Source organism: Schistocerca gregaria, chromosome 3, assembly GCF_023897955.1.
Source record: "Schistocerca gregaria isolate iqSchGreg1 chromosome 3, iqSchGreg1.2, whole genome shotgun sequence".
Taxonomy (NCBI): domain Eukaryota; kingdom Metazoa; phylum Arthropoda; class Insecta; order Orthoptera; family Acrididae; genus Schistocerca; species Schistocerca gregaria.
Window position 1 is genome coordinate 778,689,106 of NC_064922.1, and position 19,999 is coordinate 778,709,104.

General features: G+C 40.6%; 1 protein-coding gene across 13 annotated transcripts in view; it reads left to right on the plus strand.

The window, feature by feature from the left end:
* The window catches only part of LOC126354167 (phospholipid-transporting ATPase IA), a 627,555-nt gene that overhangs the window by 377,388 nt on the left and 230,168 nt on the right, over positions 1-19,999 (plus strand). For 10 of the 13 annotated variants that reach the window (XR_007565271.1, XM_050003592.1, XM_050003597.1 and 7 more), the window contains exon 2: positions 17,747-17,964. Coding sequence is in view for 12 of the 13 variants with exons in the window: in XM_050003592.1 (XP_049859549.1) it covers positions 17,747-17,964 (218 nt within the window). In the remaining variant the exon portion in view is untranslated. Of the gene's footprint in view, positions 1-15,115; positions 15,573-17,746; positions 17,965-19,999 lie in introns of those variants that run through there. The other 3 variants (XM_050003596.1, XM_050003602.1, XM_050003591.1) reach the window with 3 other exon arrangements.

A 19,999-nucleotide genomic window follows, 5' to 3' on the forward strand; every position in this document is an offset into this window, starting at 1 on the left:
CAAGCGTACTGTAACCTACTACCTTTGTTTTCGGATTGCATTTCCTTAGAATTCTTCCAATGAATCTCAGTCTGGCATCTGCTTTACCGACGACCAACTTTATATGATCATTCTATTTTAAATCACTCCTTATGCCTACTCCCAGATAATTTCTGGAATTAAGTGCTTCCAGTTGCTGACCTGATATTTTGTAGCTAACTGTTAAGGGATCTATCTTTCTATGTATTCGCAGCACTTTACACTTGTCTACATTGAGATTCAATTACCATTCCCTGCACCATGCGTCAATTCGTTGCAGATCCTCCTGCATTTCAGTACAATTTTCCATTGTTACAACCTCTCGATACACCACAGCATCATCTGCAAAAAGCCTCAGTGAACTTCCGATGTCATCCACCAGGTCATTTATGTATATTGTGAATAGCAACGGTCCTATGACACTCCCTGCGGCACACCTGAAATCACTCTTACTTCGGAAGACTTCTCTCCATTGAGAATGACATGCTGCGTTCTGTTACCTAGGAACTCTTCAATCCAATCACACAATTGGTCTGATAGTCCATATGCTCTTACTTTTTTCATTAGACGACTGTGGGGAACTGTTTCAAACGCTTTGCGGAAGTCAAGAAACTCGGCATCTACCTGTGAACCCGTGTCTAAGGCCCTCTGAGTCTCGTGGACGAATAGCGCGAGCTGGGTTTCACACGACCCTCTTTTTCGAAACCCATGCTGATTCCTACAGAGTAGATTTCTAGTCTCCAGAAAAGTCATTATACTCGAACATAATACGTGTTCCATAATTTTACAACTGATCGACGTTAGAGATATAGATCTATAGTTCTGCACATCTGTTCGACGTCCATTCTTTAAAACGGGGATGACCTGTGCCCTTTTCTAATCCTTTGGAACGCTACCCTTTTCTAGAGACCTACGGTACACCGCTGCAAGAAGGGGGGAAAGTTCCTTCGCGTACCTGTTTAAAATCGAACTGGTATCCCATCAGGTCCAGCGGCCTTTCCTCTTTTGAGCGATTTTAAGTTTCTCTATCCCTCTGTCGTCTATTTCGATATCTACCATTTTGTCATCTGTGCGACAATCTAGAGAAGGAACTACAGTGCAGTCTTCCTCTATGAAACAGCTTTGGAAAAAGACATTTAGTATGTCGGCCTTTATTCTGTTATCCTCTGTTTCAGTACCATTTTGGTCACAGAGTGTCTAGACATTTTGTTTTGATCCACCTACCGCTTTGACATAAGACCAAAATTTCTTAGGATTTTCTGCCAAGTCAGTACATAGAACTTTACTTTCGAATTCATTGAACGCCTCTCGCATAGCCCTCCTCACACTACATTTCGCTTCGCGTATTTTTTGTTTGTCTGCAAGGCTTTGTCTATGTTTATGTTTGCTGTGAAGTTCCCTTTGCTTCCGCAGCAGTTTTCTAACTCGGTTGTTGTACCACGGTGGCTCTTTTCCATCTCTTACAATCTTGCTCGGCACATACTCATCTAACGCATATTGTACGATGGTTTTGAACTTTGTCCACTGATCCTCAACACTATCTGTACTTGAGACAAAACTTCTGTGTTGAGCCGTCGGGTACTCTGAAATCTGTTTTTTGTCACTTTTGCTAAACAGAAAAATCCTCCTACCTTTTTTAATATTTGTATTTACGGCTGAAATCATCTATGCCGGAACCGCTTTATGATCGCTTATTCCCTGTTCTGCGTTAACTGTTTCAAATAGTTCGGGTCTGTTTGTCACCAGAAGGTCTAATATGTTATCGCCACGAGTCGGTTCTCTGTTTCTCTGCTCAAGGTAGTTTTCAGATAAAGCACTTAAAAAAATTTCACTGGATTCTTTGTCCCTGCCACCCGTTATGAACGTTTGAGTGAATGAATGGAACCTCTCCCCAGGTCGCCGCCATACTGATGATGATCATCCTGGGTAGTGCAGAACCGCTGATCGTCGCTGAATACGATGTGACGTCATTAATCAGCAATCCGTACTTCCCAGTCGCGGCAAAAATCCAAATGCAGCCGTTTCCTAGTCCGGCTGTTTCTAGTCTGCGAGCAGTAGCGCAAGGTGACACAGAGAGTTTCAGGGAGTCCATTACTTGTTGTCAGATGGCAGGCGCAGATGTGAAGCAGCCAAGATATGCTCGGTGCGCAATACGGTGATTCTAGACGCTGTCGACCGGGACCTTGTCAGCGAGAATGTCTCCCCTTACGTTCCCATACAGTCTCACATCGCGACGCTGACACATCTGAATGCCTCACAAATCTGAATATTGCACGATTCGACTAGCCGGCCAAATGGAGAAGTACAATGAAGCCCTTATACACTGAAGAGACGAAGAAACTGTTAGACCTACCTAATATCGTGTAGGGCCCCCATGAGCACGGAGAACTGCCGCAACACGACGTTGCACGGACTCGACTAATGTCTAAAGTAGTGCTAGAGGGAACTCACACCATGAATCCTGCAGGGCTGTCCATAAAAACGTAACAGTACGAGGGAGTGGAGCTATCTTCTGAACAGCACGCTGCAAGGCAACTCTGATATGCTGGATAATGCTCATGTCTGGGGAGTTTCGTGACCAGCAAAAGTGTTTAAACTCAGAAGAGTGTTCCTGGTGCCTCTCTGTAGCAATTCTGGACGAGTTGGGTGTGGCATTGTCCTTTTGGAGTTGCCCAAGTCCGTCGAATACACAATTGATATGAATGGATACAAGTGATCAGACAGGATGCTTACGTACGTGTTACCTGCCACAGTCGTATCTAGACGTATCAGGGGTCCCGTATCACTCCAACTTCATACGCCCCACACTATTACAGAGCCTCCACCAGCTTTACCAATCCCCTGCTAACATGCAGGATCCGTGGATTCATGAGGTTGTCTCTCCATACCCGTACACGTCCATCCGCTCGCTACAATTTCAAACGAGGCTCGTCCTAACAAGCAACATGTTGACTGGTGCAGGCGAGGCGTTGAGCTTTGTGTCGTGCAGTCATCAAGGGTACACGAGTGGGCCTTCGGCTCCGAAACCCCTTTCGATGACGATTCGTTGAATGGTTCACACGCTGACATTTGCTGGTAGCCCAGCATTGAAATCAAGAGCAATTTGCGGAAGGATTGCATTTCTGTCACGCTGCTGAACGATTCTCTCCAGTTGTCATTAGTCCCGTTCTTGCAGGATCTTTTTCCGAGTGCAGCGATGTCGGAGGTTTGATGTTTTACCGGATTCATGATATTCGCGGTACACTCGTGAAACGGTTGTACGGGAATATTCCCACTTCACCGCTACCTCGGAGATGCTGTGTCCTATCGCCCGTAGGCCGACTGTAACACCACGTTCAAACTCACTTAAACCTTGATAACCTGCCACTGTAGCAGCAGTAACGTAGCTAACAAGTGCGCCGTAGTGACCCTGTTTACATATGTCTGTATTTCAATACGCATACCTTTACCTGTTGCCGGCCCTGTGGCCGAGCGGTTCTTGGCGCTTCAGTCCGGAGTCGCGCTGCTGCTACGGTCGCAGGTTCGAATCCTGCCTCGGGCATGGATGTGTGTGATGTCCTTAGGCCAGATGGGTTTAAGTAGTTCTAAGTCTGGGGGACTGATGATCTCAGATGTTAAGTCCTATAGTGCTTAGAGCTATTTGAACCAATTGAAGAAATAGACAATATCCGACGAAGACGGGTCGGTTTCGTCTCAGGATCGTGTTAGTCGGTGCGAGAGCTTTACAGAAGTGTTCGACAAGCTCAAGCGGCATACGTTACAAGTGAGGCATTGTGCATAACAGAGACCTTTGCTAGTGAAATTCCGAGAAAATGCGTTCCGGAAAGAGTCGGACAACGTACTACCTTCTCCCGCGCAGTGGCGTAAATAACCGCCACGTAGACCCCACAATGGGGGGTGGGGAGGATTAGGGGGCTGGAGGGAGTTGGGGGAAGGTGGCAAACTGGTTTTAATGATTTATTTAAAATTCTCTTCTTATATTCAGTTGGAAACTCATTAAGGAGAAGCGTGCCAGAAAACATTTCGCACCCCTCTTGTTCAACGTTCACGAGAATGCTACAGCGTGTAGCGGCCGGCACTATGCACAGTCTGCAGATTCCACCAGCCTAATTTTCTACTCAAGCCATGGGCGGTACCGCAGATAGCGTTCTGGAATGCACTACCCACGCCAGGTATTTCCTTCCGTTGGCCTTGACAACAATAGACTCCTCTACTAACATTCCCTGAAGTTATTTGTACGTTTGTGATAGACGCCGTGTAATAGTGCAAGTACGCTGAGCTGACAAAAGTCGTGGAATAGCGATACGCACATACACAGATGGTGGTAAAAAGGGCAGTGCGTTGACGGAGCTGCCATTTGTACTCAGGGATTCATGTGAAAAGGTGATAATGGCCGCACGACGGGAATTAACAGACTTTGGGCGCGGAATGGTAGTTGGAAATTCCGCAATCATGGACGGCTATAGAGGCAGCATGGCTCAATATTTCTGCAGTGGGCTTCCAACGACTTGCTCCATAAAGCCAGGCAAAAGGGTGTCCGACACGATATTAGTATCCCGTGACTTTCGTCACCTCAATGTGAAATGGTAATAGAGAGTGACTTATTTCCTCTTCATCTAAGCTACGCTTACGGTCATATAAAACATGTTGCAATTTTTTATTCTTATTTGAGTTTCTCTTAAATTTTGCGTTAAGTTAAAACGACAAGGTCTATAAAAAAGGTCTTATTTAAGTGGTGCTCAAAAGCGAAATTTAAAAAACTGCCGAGACAAGAAGCTGAAAATACAATGAAGATTCCAGCGATCCGCTTCACGCCCAGGGCAGATATGTACTAAAATTGGTAATGAAAGTGGAACTGGAGAAAAAATGACGATGTAAAAGTTGAAACTGGGGACCAATACAGTTGCAAAAACGAGACGCGGGAAGTTTCTGACAGTTTGCAAGTTCATATAGGACACGTTACCAGCTTCTAAAAGGAACCAAGAGTAAAATTTGGTGATGCACAATTTGGAAACGTGCCACTAGCAATAGACGCAAGACGCATATTCACCAGCAACAGATTGTTCTTCTCAATTTGAAAGTTAATGAGCAAAATACATCTTTAAGCACTGGTAGAGGATTATTCCCAGGTAAACTGAAGAGACTAAACTAAAAATTATAAATAGCAGATCACGCAAGCCTCACGGGCCTTTCCTTAGAGAAAGTAGTATCAATAGATCATTTAGCTGCAGTTATTGTTATAATAATACAACAGGTCGGAAAATTCATATATTTTACTTTTAACCTGAGTTCTGATGTATGAGTGCCTGATGTTATCATATTTGTTTTTTCGTAAACAAAACCCCCAAAACTTATTTGCAGCGGGACTCCCAAAACCTTAGTTACACCAATGCGGTACCACGTATCTCGCGAAATGACCACAACGAGAAAGTCCGAGATACTAGAGCTAATTGGGAAGTTTACCCACGTTCTTCTCTCGCGCCATTCGCGAATGGTCCCAGAAGTACCCTCCGCCACAAACCGTAAGGTGGCTTGCGGACAGCGCGAGTGCTGCGGTCGCAGGTTCGAAACCTGTCTCGGGCATGGATGTGTGCGATGTCCTTAGGTTAGTTAGATTTAAGTAGTTCTAAGTTCTAGGGGACTGATGACCACAGATGTTAAGACCCATAGTGCTCAGAGCATTTGAATCTTTTTTCCGGAGTATACAGAAGTAGATGCACTCTTGAAAATGTAAATAGTGTTTTCTTCAAAATTAGTTACTGGTTCTCTGCAAATGGACTGTCAATGAATTTAGGTAAAATTCAGCACCACATAAGACCTGACCACACAGTCAGAAATAAAGCATGAGTGAAAATTAGTAAAGAAATCTGAAAATTGCGTTCATGTGTGTTCAGTTTCTAAGAATGATGTTTTCAGTGCCCTATGTAGTGCAGGTTGGAGTGTAATTGGGCTGGTAAAAGTGGTACCTTCTGCTGTATGTCGTTGACAGCATATTGTAAAACCCTTTAATCGAGTTTTAAAAACTTGGTGGTGGATTAATGAATGATCAAAAAATTACTGCACTTCTCTCATCATTAATTGTGATGACGGTACACTGCATAAATCTTTTCCATTCAGGAATTTATGTCACTTGTAGTGTGGGCTGCACAGTACGCAGTATATCTTCCAAGATGGCTGTGAATGTGTCAGATGGAATGGGACAGATCATGTTCAGAAGTTGAACAACAAACTACTATAATGCATTGCTTGTCTTATGTTGAAATTTCTGATGTTCTATAAAACTTAGGTAAACTATTTCTGCTCCAGAGGGGGAAAATTTAAGCGTTTGAGGCTCTACAGATTTCGGGAGAGCTGAGGCTGGAATGATGCATTTGATACCCCTATTGCGAGCTAACATCCCAGAGATGTTCGGACTCACAAGCGGTTTCCCTTCGTCGATATGTCTTGGCTAAAACTCGTCTAGGGGTTGAACCGCACGTGTCGCATTACACGCCCTAAATTAGACACTTGTGACCCTTTGGTTAAATTGTCTGGTTGATGGCAAGCTTGCGAAATGCAAAGTTAATATAACATGACACTTCTGACCCTTTGGTTAAATTGTCTACCTGATGGCAATTTTGCGAAATGCAAAGTTAATATAACATGACACTTCTGACCCTTTGGTTAAATTGTCTAGCTGATGGCAATTTTGCGAAATGCAAAGTTAATATAACATGACACTTCTGACCCTTTGGTTAAATTGTCTAGCTGAATGCAATTTTGCGAAATGCAAAGTTAATATAACACGACACTTCTGACCCTTTGGTTAAATTGTCTAGCTGATGGCAATTTTGCGAAATGCAAAGTTAATATAACATGAAACTTCTGACCCTTTGGTTAAATTGTCTAGCTGATGGCAATTTTGCGAAATGCAAAGTTAATATAACATGACACTTCTGACCCTTTGGTTAAATTGTCTAGCTGATGGCAATTTTGCGAAATGCAAAGTTAATATAACATGACACTTGTGACCCTTTGGTTAAATTGTCTGGTTGATGGCAAGCTTGCGAAATGCAAAGTTAATATAACATGACACTTCTGACCCTTTGGTTAAATTGTCTACCTGATGGCAATTTTGCGAAATGCAAAGTTAATATAACATGACACTTCTGACCCTTTGGTTAAATTGTCTAGCTGATGGCAATTTTGCGAAATGCAAAGTTAATATAACATGACACTTCTGACCCTTTGGTTAAATTGTCTAGCTGAATGCAATTTTGCGAAATGCAAAGTTAATATAACACGACACTTCTGACCCTTTGGTTAAATTGTCTAGCTGATGGCAATTTTGCGAAATGCAAAGTTAATATAACATGACACTTCTGCCCCTTTGGTTAAATTGTCTAGCTGATGGCAATTTTGCGAAATGCAAAGTTAATATAACACGACACTTCTGACCCTTTGGTTAAATTGTCTAGCTGATGGCAATTTTGCGAAATGCAAAGTTAATATAACATGACACTTCTGCCCCTTTGGTTAAATTGTCTAGCTGATGGCAATTTTGCGAAATGCAAAGTTAATATAACATGACACTTCTGCCCCTTCGGTTAAATTGTCTACCTGATGGCAATTTTGCGAAATGCAAAGTTAATATAACACGACACTTCTGACCCTTTGGTTAAATTGTCTAGCTGATGGCAATTTTGCGAAATGCAAAGTTAATATAACATGACACTTCTGACCCTTTGGTTAAATTGTCTACCTGATGGCAATTTTGCGAAATGCAAAGTTAATATAACATGACACTTCTGACCCTTTGGTTAAATTGTCTAGCTGATGGCAATTTTGCGAAATGCAAAGTTAATATAACATGACACTTCTGACCCTTTGGTTAAATTGTCTACCTGATGGCAATTTTGCGAAATGCAAAGTTAATATAACATGACACTTCTGACCCTTTGGTTAAATTGTCTAGCTGATGGCAATTTTGCGAAATGCAAAGTTAATATGACATGACACTTCTGACCCTTTGGTTAAATTGTCTAGCTGATGGCAATTTTGCGAAATGCAAAGTTAATATAACATGACACTTCTGCCCCTTTGGTTAAATTGTCTAGCTGATGGCAATTTTGCGAAATGCAAAGTTAATATAACATGACACTTCTGACCCTTTGGTTAAATTGTCTAGCTGATGGCAATTTTGCGAAATGCAAAGTTAATATAACATGACACTTCTGATCCTTTGGTTTAATTGTCTAGCTGATGGCAATTTTGCGAAATGCAAAGTTAATATAACATGACACTTCTGACCCTTTGGTTAAATTGTCTAGCTGATGGCAATTTTGCGAAATGCAAAGTTATATAACGTGACACTTCTGTCCCTTTGGTTAAATTGTCTAGCTGATGGCAATTTTGCGAAATGCAAAGTTAATATAACATACAATAACTGTAATAATAACATCAGGAACTAAATTAACGACCCATAAATGATGCAGAGTTACTGTTACGCTCGAGCGCATATTCATCTGACATAGTTCGATCATTCACAGTCCCATCGCGAAAGACAAGTCCGATACTCCACCTCGTCATTTACACAAAAAGATAGAGTTCGCAGCAGACGCGCGGCGCGCTCACCGCTCAGAGACTAGGTCTCGCGATACCACACAGCGCGAAATTTTCTAAGTCGTTTCACTTCCTAGCTGCCTAAAGCTTTCGTGCCCTCAGCCGAACTGTCCGATTTCGCGCCTGCACCAGCACTGCCCTCTGTCCATCCCCGGCTGCGTTTCCCTCGCGCCGAACATCCTCGCTCAACTGACTAGTGCAGTTCCCTTTCCTGAAGCTGTCCATGTAATTGGCTACAGCTTATTCTAAATTGCTCTACATTTCAACACGTTTAAATAATCAAAGCTTGGTCACTTTCACGTTCTAAATAAAGTAACAATAATATCCATTACATAATAGACGTTAAATTCTTTTACATAAAACCAATACAATTTCCTTCTTAGTTTTGAACGTCACGGCCAGTAGCCTTGCACCAATGCGCTTTCTGATAAATAAATAAATAAAGAACAAAAGTAACTATTATGCACTAAACTTTACAACAAATATTCTATTACCTAATGATTCAATAAGGTGTCATACTGTCATCGTTCAGTGTGTTTTGTGTGGGGGAAATGATGATCTGTTGCTTAACTTAAATACTGATAATTTAAATTTACTATATCTTTTAAACAAATAAAGTTACAGAGTTGATATTTACAATATCTGTCACCTTAATGATGCGCTTCTATGTGAAATTTAGATCGTTAAGACCGACCAAAGCGTTCAGATTTTAGCATTCAGGTCTTTTGATGTAATTTCTAAGACTTTCCCGGCGATTTGATGACATCTCGTGGAAATCGGGTTTTCTGCCGGATGTCAGCGTCTTCCAAAACGATATTTTAACGTCATTACTTGACGTCTTCATCAGGTGTTCCCCGAGACTGTCTCAGGGAACACCTGATGAAGACGTCAAGTAATGACGTCGAAATATCGTGTTTGGAAGACACTGATATCCGGCAGAAAACCCGATTTCCACGAGATGTCATTCAGGTCTTTGTTACAAAACTCATTAATTTCACTTTAACAGTAAATCCTAAACTATTATGGATGTGATCAATATCAAAGTTTTATTGGGATCACTATGAAGTTTTATGAAGTATGGTAGATTAAAAGTACTGTGGCTTCATTCCCAGCACTACTACACAATTAAATAGTTTTCATAAATGTTTCCCTTTATGGCTGATCTTAGGTCCGCCATATTTAACACTGCTACGTCTCGCTGGCCATAGCAGGCCGAAGTGGCCGAGCGCTTCTAGGCGCTACAGTCTGCAACCGCGCGACCGCTACGGTCGCAGGTTCGAATCCTGCCTCGGGCAAGGATGTGTGTGATGTCATTAGGTTTAAGTAGTTCTAAGTTCTAGGGGCTGATGACCTCAACTCCCCCATAGTGCTCAGAGACATTTTTGAGCCTGGCCACAAAGGCCTTCTACTGGTTTCCCTATGACGTAGGTTCTCATCTGTCTCACTCGCACACTACAGTACTTTGGCCTTAATAGACTATAGACGCCTGTGAGTTTCGCCATCCCGTGGTGAATCTGTGCCCTTTGTGGCACACGGTCCTGCACGACAGGGTTCGTTTTACAATTCCTGTAGGCTGACTCTTTCGGCCATATATTTAAATGATAGCGCAACGTTCGTTAACTCACATCATGCTGTGTGAAGTATCGCTGTCATTAATAGTGGAGACAATAAAATCGAAATTGTCTGATACATATTGGCAGCATGTTACGCTCTTCAGTATACTAGACATTTGTCAGCTCCAGCTATTCAGCGTTTTTACGTAACAGTTCATGCAACAACTGTAAATAAATACTCAATAAACCGAAAACATCTCTGCTATATGACCACAAGGTAGGTGAAGTTATTTTATCCCCTCACGTAAGAGAACTAGACGGAAACTGCTGGCGGACACAGTCTGCCTGTAAACTGACAAGTGAGCAACGCTCGTGGTGTGGCACGTTGCCTTTCCCGGAAGAACAGTACACCTGCCATACTGGACGACTAATGAGCGATTTACCGTCTGGCAGTGCAGAACTGAGCTGAAATTTATGTAGATTCTGTCCTTATGCGTTTGTTACTTTAGTGTTATCAGTGACTCATTTTCGCTTTCCCTGTGGTATTAACATATTTTGGGCAAAATAAACACTCTTCAGGCATGTCTGCGCACTCCGTCGCTAGTGATTCATAAGCCATGCTGTGCAGGATCCGTGAAACTCCTCGTAGTTGCTTCTTGTGAAGTAGCAGGGTAGACGAAGTGGAAATCAGCTGTTTGCAGACCTTCGAAAAGGGAAGTAAATGAACGCAATCCAGCTACCTAACTTCCCTCGCGCTACTGGCCGACCCATCTCCCCTGTTGCCCTGTTACACCCCAGAATACAGTTTGTCCACTAATACGGCTGTGATACACGTAGATGTAGTACACACATCTAATATTTGTTTCTAACTCATTTTAAAATAAAACATTGATTTTATACCGTTAAAAAGTGGTTTTAATAATCTGCGATTTTTTCCATCCCCTGCAACGCGGAAACTGTTAATCCTAGAGAAAAAAATGAATGGTATCATTTTTGGAGGAAATGTAATGTAGTTAAATTTTGTACTGCGAAACATGTACGATAGGAGCCGCGGTTTTCGTTATTTGAGAAAAACATGAAAAAGTGACCATTTAAACGCTCCATCCTGTACCATCCCCCCCCCCCCCCCCCCCCCAGGCCAATGACCACTCCCATGTAGCCTGCACGATTTTTTTCCTCCTAATTTTCCTTTGTTGACTAGAGTGAAGAACCTACAAATGTGCTACAACGCCACGTATCGCTCGCGTAGGGACCACAAAGGCAAGATTAGAATAATTACAGTGTGCCCAGAGGCTTTTAAGCAGTCATTCTTCCTGAGTTCCTTAAGTGAAAGGGGAGGGGAAACCTTAACCCTTAACTCACGAGGTGTGGCCTCTCAGACCGCGCCAGAATTTTCTAAGTCGCTCTCGTAGGTCAGTTATGGAGGAACATTTTTATACACAACCTACCCTCTTCTTCCAAAACACCTGATACCCTTATGAAAAGGTCATTATAATAACCATACCGCAACCATAAAAGTAAATGGTGAATACTCGGAATTTTTCGATGTGACTAATGGCGTCGGACAAGTTTGCAAACTGTCACCTCAACTCTACAGTATCTATGCAGAGTGTGTAATCAGGAAAGTGCTGGATGGCTGATTTCAATTGGCATCAGGAAAATCAACAATTTACGCTTCGCAGATGATACTACATTCATAGCAGGAAGTGAGGAAGAAACCTGTTCCCACGAGTGAAAAATATTAGTCTATTTATTTATTTATTTATTGTTCCGTGGAACCAAATTAAGGAGAAGTCTCCATGGTCATGGAACGAGTCAATACATGAAATTATAACACGATATTAGAAACAGATAAAATGAAATATAAAAAACATATTCAGGTGACAAGTCGTAAGTTTAAATAAAGAAAATCAACAATGTAACACTGGAATTTGCATAATTTTTTACCTCTTCCAGGAGCTCCTCGACAGAATAGAAGAAGTGAGCCATGAGGAAACTCTTCATTTTAGACTTAAAAGAGTTTGGGCTACTGCTAAGATTTTTGAGTTCTTGTGGTAGCTCATTGAAAATGGATGCAGCAGAATACTGCACTCCTTTCTGCACAAGAGTCAAGGAAGTGCATTCCACATGCAGATTGGATTTGTGCCTAGTATTAACTGAGTGAAAGCTGCTAACTCTTGGGAATAAGCTAATATTGCTAACAGCTAACGACATTAAAGAAAATATACACTGTGAGGACAATGTCAGAATTCCCAGACTATTGAATAGGGGTCGACAAGAGGTTCTCGAATTTACACCACATATAGCTCGTACAGCACGTTTTTGAGCCAAAAATACCCGTTTTGAATCAGAAGAATTACCCCAAAAAATAATACCATATGACATAATAATATGAAAATATGCGAAGTAGACTACTTTTCGTGTTGAAGTGTCACTTATTTCAGATACTGTTCTAATGGTAAATAAAGCAGCATTTAGTTTCTGGACAAGATCCTGGACATGGGCTTTCCACAACAGCTTACTATCTATCCGAGCCCCTAGGAACTTGGCCTAGAGATAAACACGAAAAAAAAACTAATAGTTATAAATCGCCAAAGCATCGATCAAAATCAAGTTACAGGATGCTTAATGAATCTGGAGATAGTGAGTGGTTATGTATATCCAGGCAATCTGATCAATTGCAGAGCCAAATGTGATACAGAGACAAGACGGCGAATCATTCTTGGCCGAGTCGCAATGGTCAAACTAACTGGCAGATTCGGGCAATATCCAAGACAACGAAGATGCGCTTGGTAGAAGCATTGGTGTTTCCTGTATTCTTAAACGGATGCGAGACCTGGACCGTGAAATGTAGTGATAAGAGCCGCCATGCCTTCGAGATACGGTGTTGCTGGAGGATGCTACGTGTACCATGGACACAAAAAAGACCAAATGTTTCAATAATAGAGCTTAAAATCACCAGAAGATATCTTCTCGCGCCAGCCAAAGATACCTTCAGTTCCTTGGGCACATCTTGAGAAGGAAAGGAGATAATTTACAGAAGACAATCGTGCAAGGAAAAACTGAGGGCAGAAGACCACAAGGGAAGGCAGCAAACAGATGGCTGGATCAAGTGAAGAAGATTATGGTTCAAATGGCTCTGAGCACTATGGGACTTAACATCTATGGTCATCAGTCCCCTAGAACTTAGAACTGCTTAAACCTAACTAACCTAAGGACATCACACAACACCGAAGAAGATTACCATCCTGCCTCTTCACATCATACATTAAGAAAGACCGAAGACCTCTGTGAATGGAGGCGTCTGTCTGAAGTTTCAACTGCATAAGAGTGAATGAGGAAATGAGGTCACGACCCTCGGCAATGAGTAAGACGACTAATGAGAATGACACCCTCTTGTAATCACCAACCCTACAAATTATTATTGTCAGTTCTGTCATCGTCTTTTTGATTGTTGTTGACATGTGACGAGACCGCGCCTCGTGAACTATGCATCTTCTTTCGTCAGTTCAGTACAAAATGAGTTAACAAGAATGTAACAATTTTACACCCTCTAAGTTCGATGAAAGTTTTAGTCACTGGATGGAGAATGATGTCAATGATATAGAACAAGAAGTAGACGAAGAAGACAACGATTTTTCAATAGCCAGTGATCACATTTCTGCTAGCGAACAAGAGAACCATTCAGAAGAAGAACTTCAGGACAATGGTGATGAGGACCTTTCTGTTTCCCCAACAAAATACTTGATGTTAGTTAAAATTAAAAGTATTATTGGTGGTGGTAAGGAAATATGTAGATTTCAGTACTGAATATTAATTTTGCAGCCTTTCTTTTTCTGGCTATCGAGTTCAGTTTTTATATGCAAATTTAATCCCTGGAAATTAGTTTTATGCGAAAATTTACTTTCTACAGAGATACTATAATTTTTCAGAACGTAAAATTTAGTTATCTAACAATTCGTTATGTGTACGATTGAAAAAGCTTCACAAAAGTATGTGATTTTTGCTTGATACAAAAATAAAATACTGTTGACTTTATTTAGTGCAATAAAATCAACAAGGAGTATTTAAGCATCAATTATATAGTTTTAACCATAAATGTTATATAACACAAATTATATTTTCAAGTCATTTATAGCTTTAATCTTGGTTTAAAGATAGGACTCTCAGAGACCACACCTCGTAGTACACGTTACAGAAAAGTCACCACGTGAGTTTTGAGTTAATACTTGGTACTGTGGAAGTGCACTTGCCATGTACTTAACAGTGATTTGCTGAGTATACTTGTCGATGCAGACCCACTCCAACATGGACATAGCTAGACGAAACACAACCATCTTTAATTAACAGACTCATTCAGACAACCACATTGCCACACACTGGCGATTCGTCACATGTCGTTCATCGATGTTTCAGCGATCAGCAATCCATAGCTACGAATTGCACAAACACACTGACACATCGCGCGAACGGACAACGAGTTACTGCGATCCGTTATTCGTTTTGGTGGTGGGGGGGTCTTGATATGTCATAATCATATCTGACATATTACTTAATAAATATGGAAACCAGTCCTAATTCATAATTGAAAGCTGCAGATATAAAAAGTGTCGGATCATTGACGAATTATGGTGAATACGCAGTTCCTCAAGCAGGGACTTTACGGATGGTTTTCACGTTTTGTAGTTGGATATTGCTGAAGTGCACGGTACCGTTGGATGATGATTCCTGCCTAACGAATTCACTGCGGAGTAGACTAATACTTAGAAAGGGAAGTGGTTGGAAGAAACGGGAAGTGGCGCAAGTTCATTAAGTATAAAGGAGCCATGGTGATTATGAATCCGCCATTTTTTCTGTTATCAACATAGCAACAAGATACACTGTGGTCTTAGCATATGTATAATGCGCAGTATTGCAATAGCGCAGTGATGCTGTCAAAGTACAGTGGAATTGTAACAAGTTCAGCTTCAGCGAAATTCCAGAACTGTCAAGTAGGACAACATACCACTGCACTTTGCTCGACGATATTAAAAAGCAAAGATGATACCGGAAACTTGACTTTATTTACTGTCAGCATTTCCGTTGTAGTTTCTGATTTACGAATAGCCAATACAGTTAATTCTGATAATTTACATGCTTCATAGCCTGCTTGTAACAACTATGAGAGTTGGGACGTACAATTAATACCTCTGATTGTCCACGTTTAGTTTTATGTTGAGATCGGAAGTGTTATGAATGTTAAACTCAAAAGGAAAAGCGAAGTTATCGGGTATTTCTTGTTTTAAGGGAAATGCAGAGGACAAACTGGCTGTTACAGCTTCCTGATGGACCGATCCCAGAGTTTACATCCGGCTGGAAGAAGTTACGCAGATGAAGTGACAATTGAACTACGGATATTCAGTTAGTTTACGTTAGTTCACTCACTAGAAACATTAAAGAAATGCAAGTCGTAGAAGTTTTTGAATGTCACTGTCATTACATAGTCACGGATTAAGAAAGAGACCATTGTCTTTTACGCAATATACGTTAAATGTGGATTCATAATGATAAACACACCTAATTAATAACATTCTACTGCACGATGTCACATTGAAAATAAAATACCGGTAGTTCCTTAACTTTACTCTCCACGTACTCACCCAAAATCTACCGTACTAACAGATAAAATGGATAACTAGAAAGAAACCGTAGGTGTGACTTGTGCTTTGTCCCTATTAAATTGAGATGTATGCTGCTACAGTGCCATTTAGTTAGCCTACAAAATATTTGTTGCAAACTCATGGGGGTGTTTATATTAGTGAATAATGCAATTTGCCACAAATAAAAAAGAAAAAAAATGGGGGCATCTGAGATATTTATAAACTATAGAGTGCAGCAATCAGTCGTCCTTTTTAGATTTTATTGTGCAAATCCGGATTTTGGCTAGTAGCTAGACATTCTCAATGTGATGTTTTTTACTCTCAATGCATGTAAGCCCCTGTTGTTTGAGCGTCAGTCACAGTTCTTTGAATACTAAGATATACTGAGCTATATTTGCAATACAAAAGACGAATATTGAAAATGTCATTAAATATTGGTGTATTTGAGTTATTATGAAGACTTAATAAATGACACTAGTGAGAGAAATACTGAAGCATCAAATAACCACCACATGAAGGCTACAGGTAGAGTAAGAGAATACCCCTCATCCCATGAAGTCTTTGTGTTGGTGGCAGACTGTTCTGAAGTGTAGCTCGAGGTCTAGAGTGGAATGTAGACTGAAGTCTACTGTAGACTGTCAATTTGTTTACACGTTCACATATGTAATCAGTGTGAATGTGCTGTGAAGATGTTGGTATCCAATTCATCCATAGTGTGGGTACCAAACGCACACATTTTTGTTATAAAAACTAAAACTGCAAAGTAAATTTAAGCAAAAGAAACAGTCAGAAGTTGTAGACAAATCTCTTAAGAGTATTTTGATTCATCTCTCTCTCTCTCTCTCTCTCTCTCTCTCTCTCTCTCTCTCTCTCTCTCTCTCTCTCTCTCTCCATCATCTATGTAAGATGAAACTGTTACTCAGTGTAGGATGACTGCACAAGACAAAATCTTGGGAAATCAACATCAAATATTCCAATCAATCTCTTTACTCATCCGTTAACAATATAACTTATATGGTAGTAGTCAATTACAATATAGTTCCTTATCTTTAATTTGTTTCAAAAACTTGGATAATTAATACAAATATTTTATATCAGTATATATAAACAGTATTACTTTTCCATATTCAGATATTCTTCAATGCTATAAAAACTATGTGTTAGTAAAAATTGTTTAAGATCTACCTTGAATTTATGAAATTCTTTAATTTTCTTTATTGTAGACGGCAATGCACTAAAAAGAATTTTGGGCTGGTAGTTTCCACTTTTTTGGTATAGTGCTCCTTTGTAGGTATCTCTATGTGTTTCATGAGCTGGCCAGTGTGGCCGAGCGGTTCTATGCGCTCCACTATGGTCGCAGGTTCGAATCCTGCCTCGAGCATAGATGAGTGTGATGTCCTTAGGTTAGTTTGGTTTAAGTAGTTCTAAGTTCTAGGGGACTCATGACCTCAGATGTTAAGTCCCATAGTGCTCATAACCATTTGAACCTTGTTTCATGGATATGAACCTGATTATTTAATGTTGAAGATTCCTGGTGAGTTTTCAGAAGGCATACACATTCATAGATGTATAAGCTAGGAAGAGTCATTATTTTAAATTCTTATATATTTCCCTGCATGACACTCTGCAGAGAACCCCTGTCATTATTCTAATAGCCCTTTTTTGAAGTTTGAAAGCTTGTTTTGCTGTACCTGTATTTCCCCAGAAGATCACACCATATCTAAGCAAATTGTTCATGTAAGCATAATAGGCACACAGCAGTGTACATGTTTTTGTGTTCAAGTCATGCATGCCTTTAGTTTTTATTGTTCTTTACTAATCATTTGTAATTATTACAGAACAAATAAATCAGTAAACAACAAAGAATACCTGTTACAGAAAATGGATTCTGGTAATGTCATTGACAGTCGTATTTGGTTTTTTCTCTTTTTCTAGATGAAGATGTGGAGACGACTTCGGGCATCACGGAGGAAGTGGAAGGAGGTTTAGTGGAGCACCGAATTATATTTGTGAACCGTCCACAACCAAGCAAATACTGCAGTAATCACATCTCCACTGCCAAATACAACATGCTCTCTTTTGTACCAAGCTTCCTTTTTGAGCAGTTTCGTCGTTACTCCAACATCTTTTTTCTGTTCATCGCACTGTTGCAGGTTTGTTAAAAAATGTATGCAAGTTGTTATTTTTCCACTCACTCTTGTGTTTTTAGTGTAAGCAGCTGATTATACCAGCAGACCTATGTCAGTTGATCAAAATACTTCGTTTATGACTTAATCATTTTCTGCCATTTATATTAAATTGTGTTTGGTTTGTGTATTTATCCCATTTTCTGGGAGGGGGGGGGGGGGGGAGGTGGGTAACAAACAAAATAAAAACGGAAAACGTAAATATTAAAGCTGCTTCTATGATGAAATTATTTGTGGTGTGTAGGCTGATGTGCAACATCAGAGACAGTGGTTCTTCACAATGGCGAAGTAGTGTCAGTATTGGGAGTGCATATGCTATGCTTTCATAGGCACACCAGAATTTTATGATGACGAAATGAAGTGACATTGTGTATTAGGAAGAAGGAGGACATGATCATTATGCAAGATAAGAGTCAGAAAAATTAATATTGCTTACTTCCACTATGGGGCGAGATTGGAGGCAGGGCAATGTTAGGGGTAGAAAAGAAGGAACAAGTGATCAAGAGAGAGGAAGGAAAAGTGCTGCATAGAAAAGTAAGACAATGAAAGTAGAAAGTGAAAGTGAAAGCAAAATGGGACAGAAGGTGGAAGTAAATGGAGAAAATTAGAAAAAGGAAGTCTGAGAAAGAATGTAAACTGATTGAGGATGTAGTATTAGTAGATACTGAAGCTCTAATGTTAATGAGACACAGCCTGTGCTATTCATATTTGCAGTCTAGAAGAGTTAGTGCTGTGGGGTGGATAAAGAAGACCTACTCATCGGACTGATCAGCATGTATGTTGCTGATGCAGTTTGTGCAAATATGCACAAGAGCAGTTGCTGTAGGAAAAAAAGTTAGCAAATTAGTGTAGCTGATGTGTTTATTAATCCAGTAGGTGAACACTCCCAATACTAGCTCTTTTCTGAATTTCCTGGATTACTATTTCCCATAAACATATCTTTCAATCCCACAATCCTGGCCTCAACCTCCTTTATTCCCTGTCCCCATGTCTTCACTCCATTAATCTTGGTAAAAGTGCACTAACGTATTGGTGGCTTTTCCATTGTGGGTTGCTGTTTGTAGCAGTTCGCATGATGATTCTGGGGAAGTTGAATGATAGTTCATGAGTGAGATGTAGGTAGCCAATGACATTCTCATCGGTAATTTCCTATGGTTCATAAATCTTGTTAGCTGGTATTCTGTTGTATAAGGTTAGAATGTAACCACATCATTGGAATTTTTGACAAAATGAGAAATAAGATGTACAAGTAGGTTATTATAGTGACGAATGTGTATGTCAGGCTACACTGGACGTCAGTCTATAACAGCAATCTCATTTTCATTGTAAGATCCATTGGCTTTGCCAACTAACACGCAAATTATTACACTCCAATCAGATCAGTCTGTCACCACAACCATGTTTTTTGCTTTCACTTTTATTGGCTTCACCATTCACAACTGAATTATCACATTACAACCAAACCTAGGCTCTGGCTTCCTTAGGTCAGTCTGTCACCTCACATTGGTTTTTCCAGTCGTCAAAGAATTTTGAAAATCAGTACACAAGCTTAGAATTCATAATAACCAGATCAGTAAAATCTGTTCTGGCTCTCTCCATATCGATAACTGTTGTAATCAATCCATAGCTTCTGCCAAAAGAAATCATTAAATTTAGCAATACTCATTGGCTGCCATATGCTATCATATGATTGGCTATGTCCAATCTCAGTGAATTACCAACATCTGCACACCCTCTATGCCCTCTCTGCAGCAGTCTCCATCCTCCTCTGTGGTACCCCTGTCCATCCTCCTCTGTGGTACCCCTGCCCTCTTTCTGTGTGCAATTCTACCCACCTATAAAACCTCTCTCTCTCTCTCTCTCTCTCTCTCTCTGTGTGTGTGTGTGTGTGTGTGTGTGTGTGTGTGTGTGTGTGTGTGCAGTCACAAACCCAGAAAAATTTTATTGCCTGTGACAATGGCTGCAGAAGCCAACGTTTGTATGCACTCAATATCTTATTTGT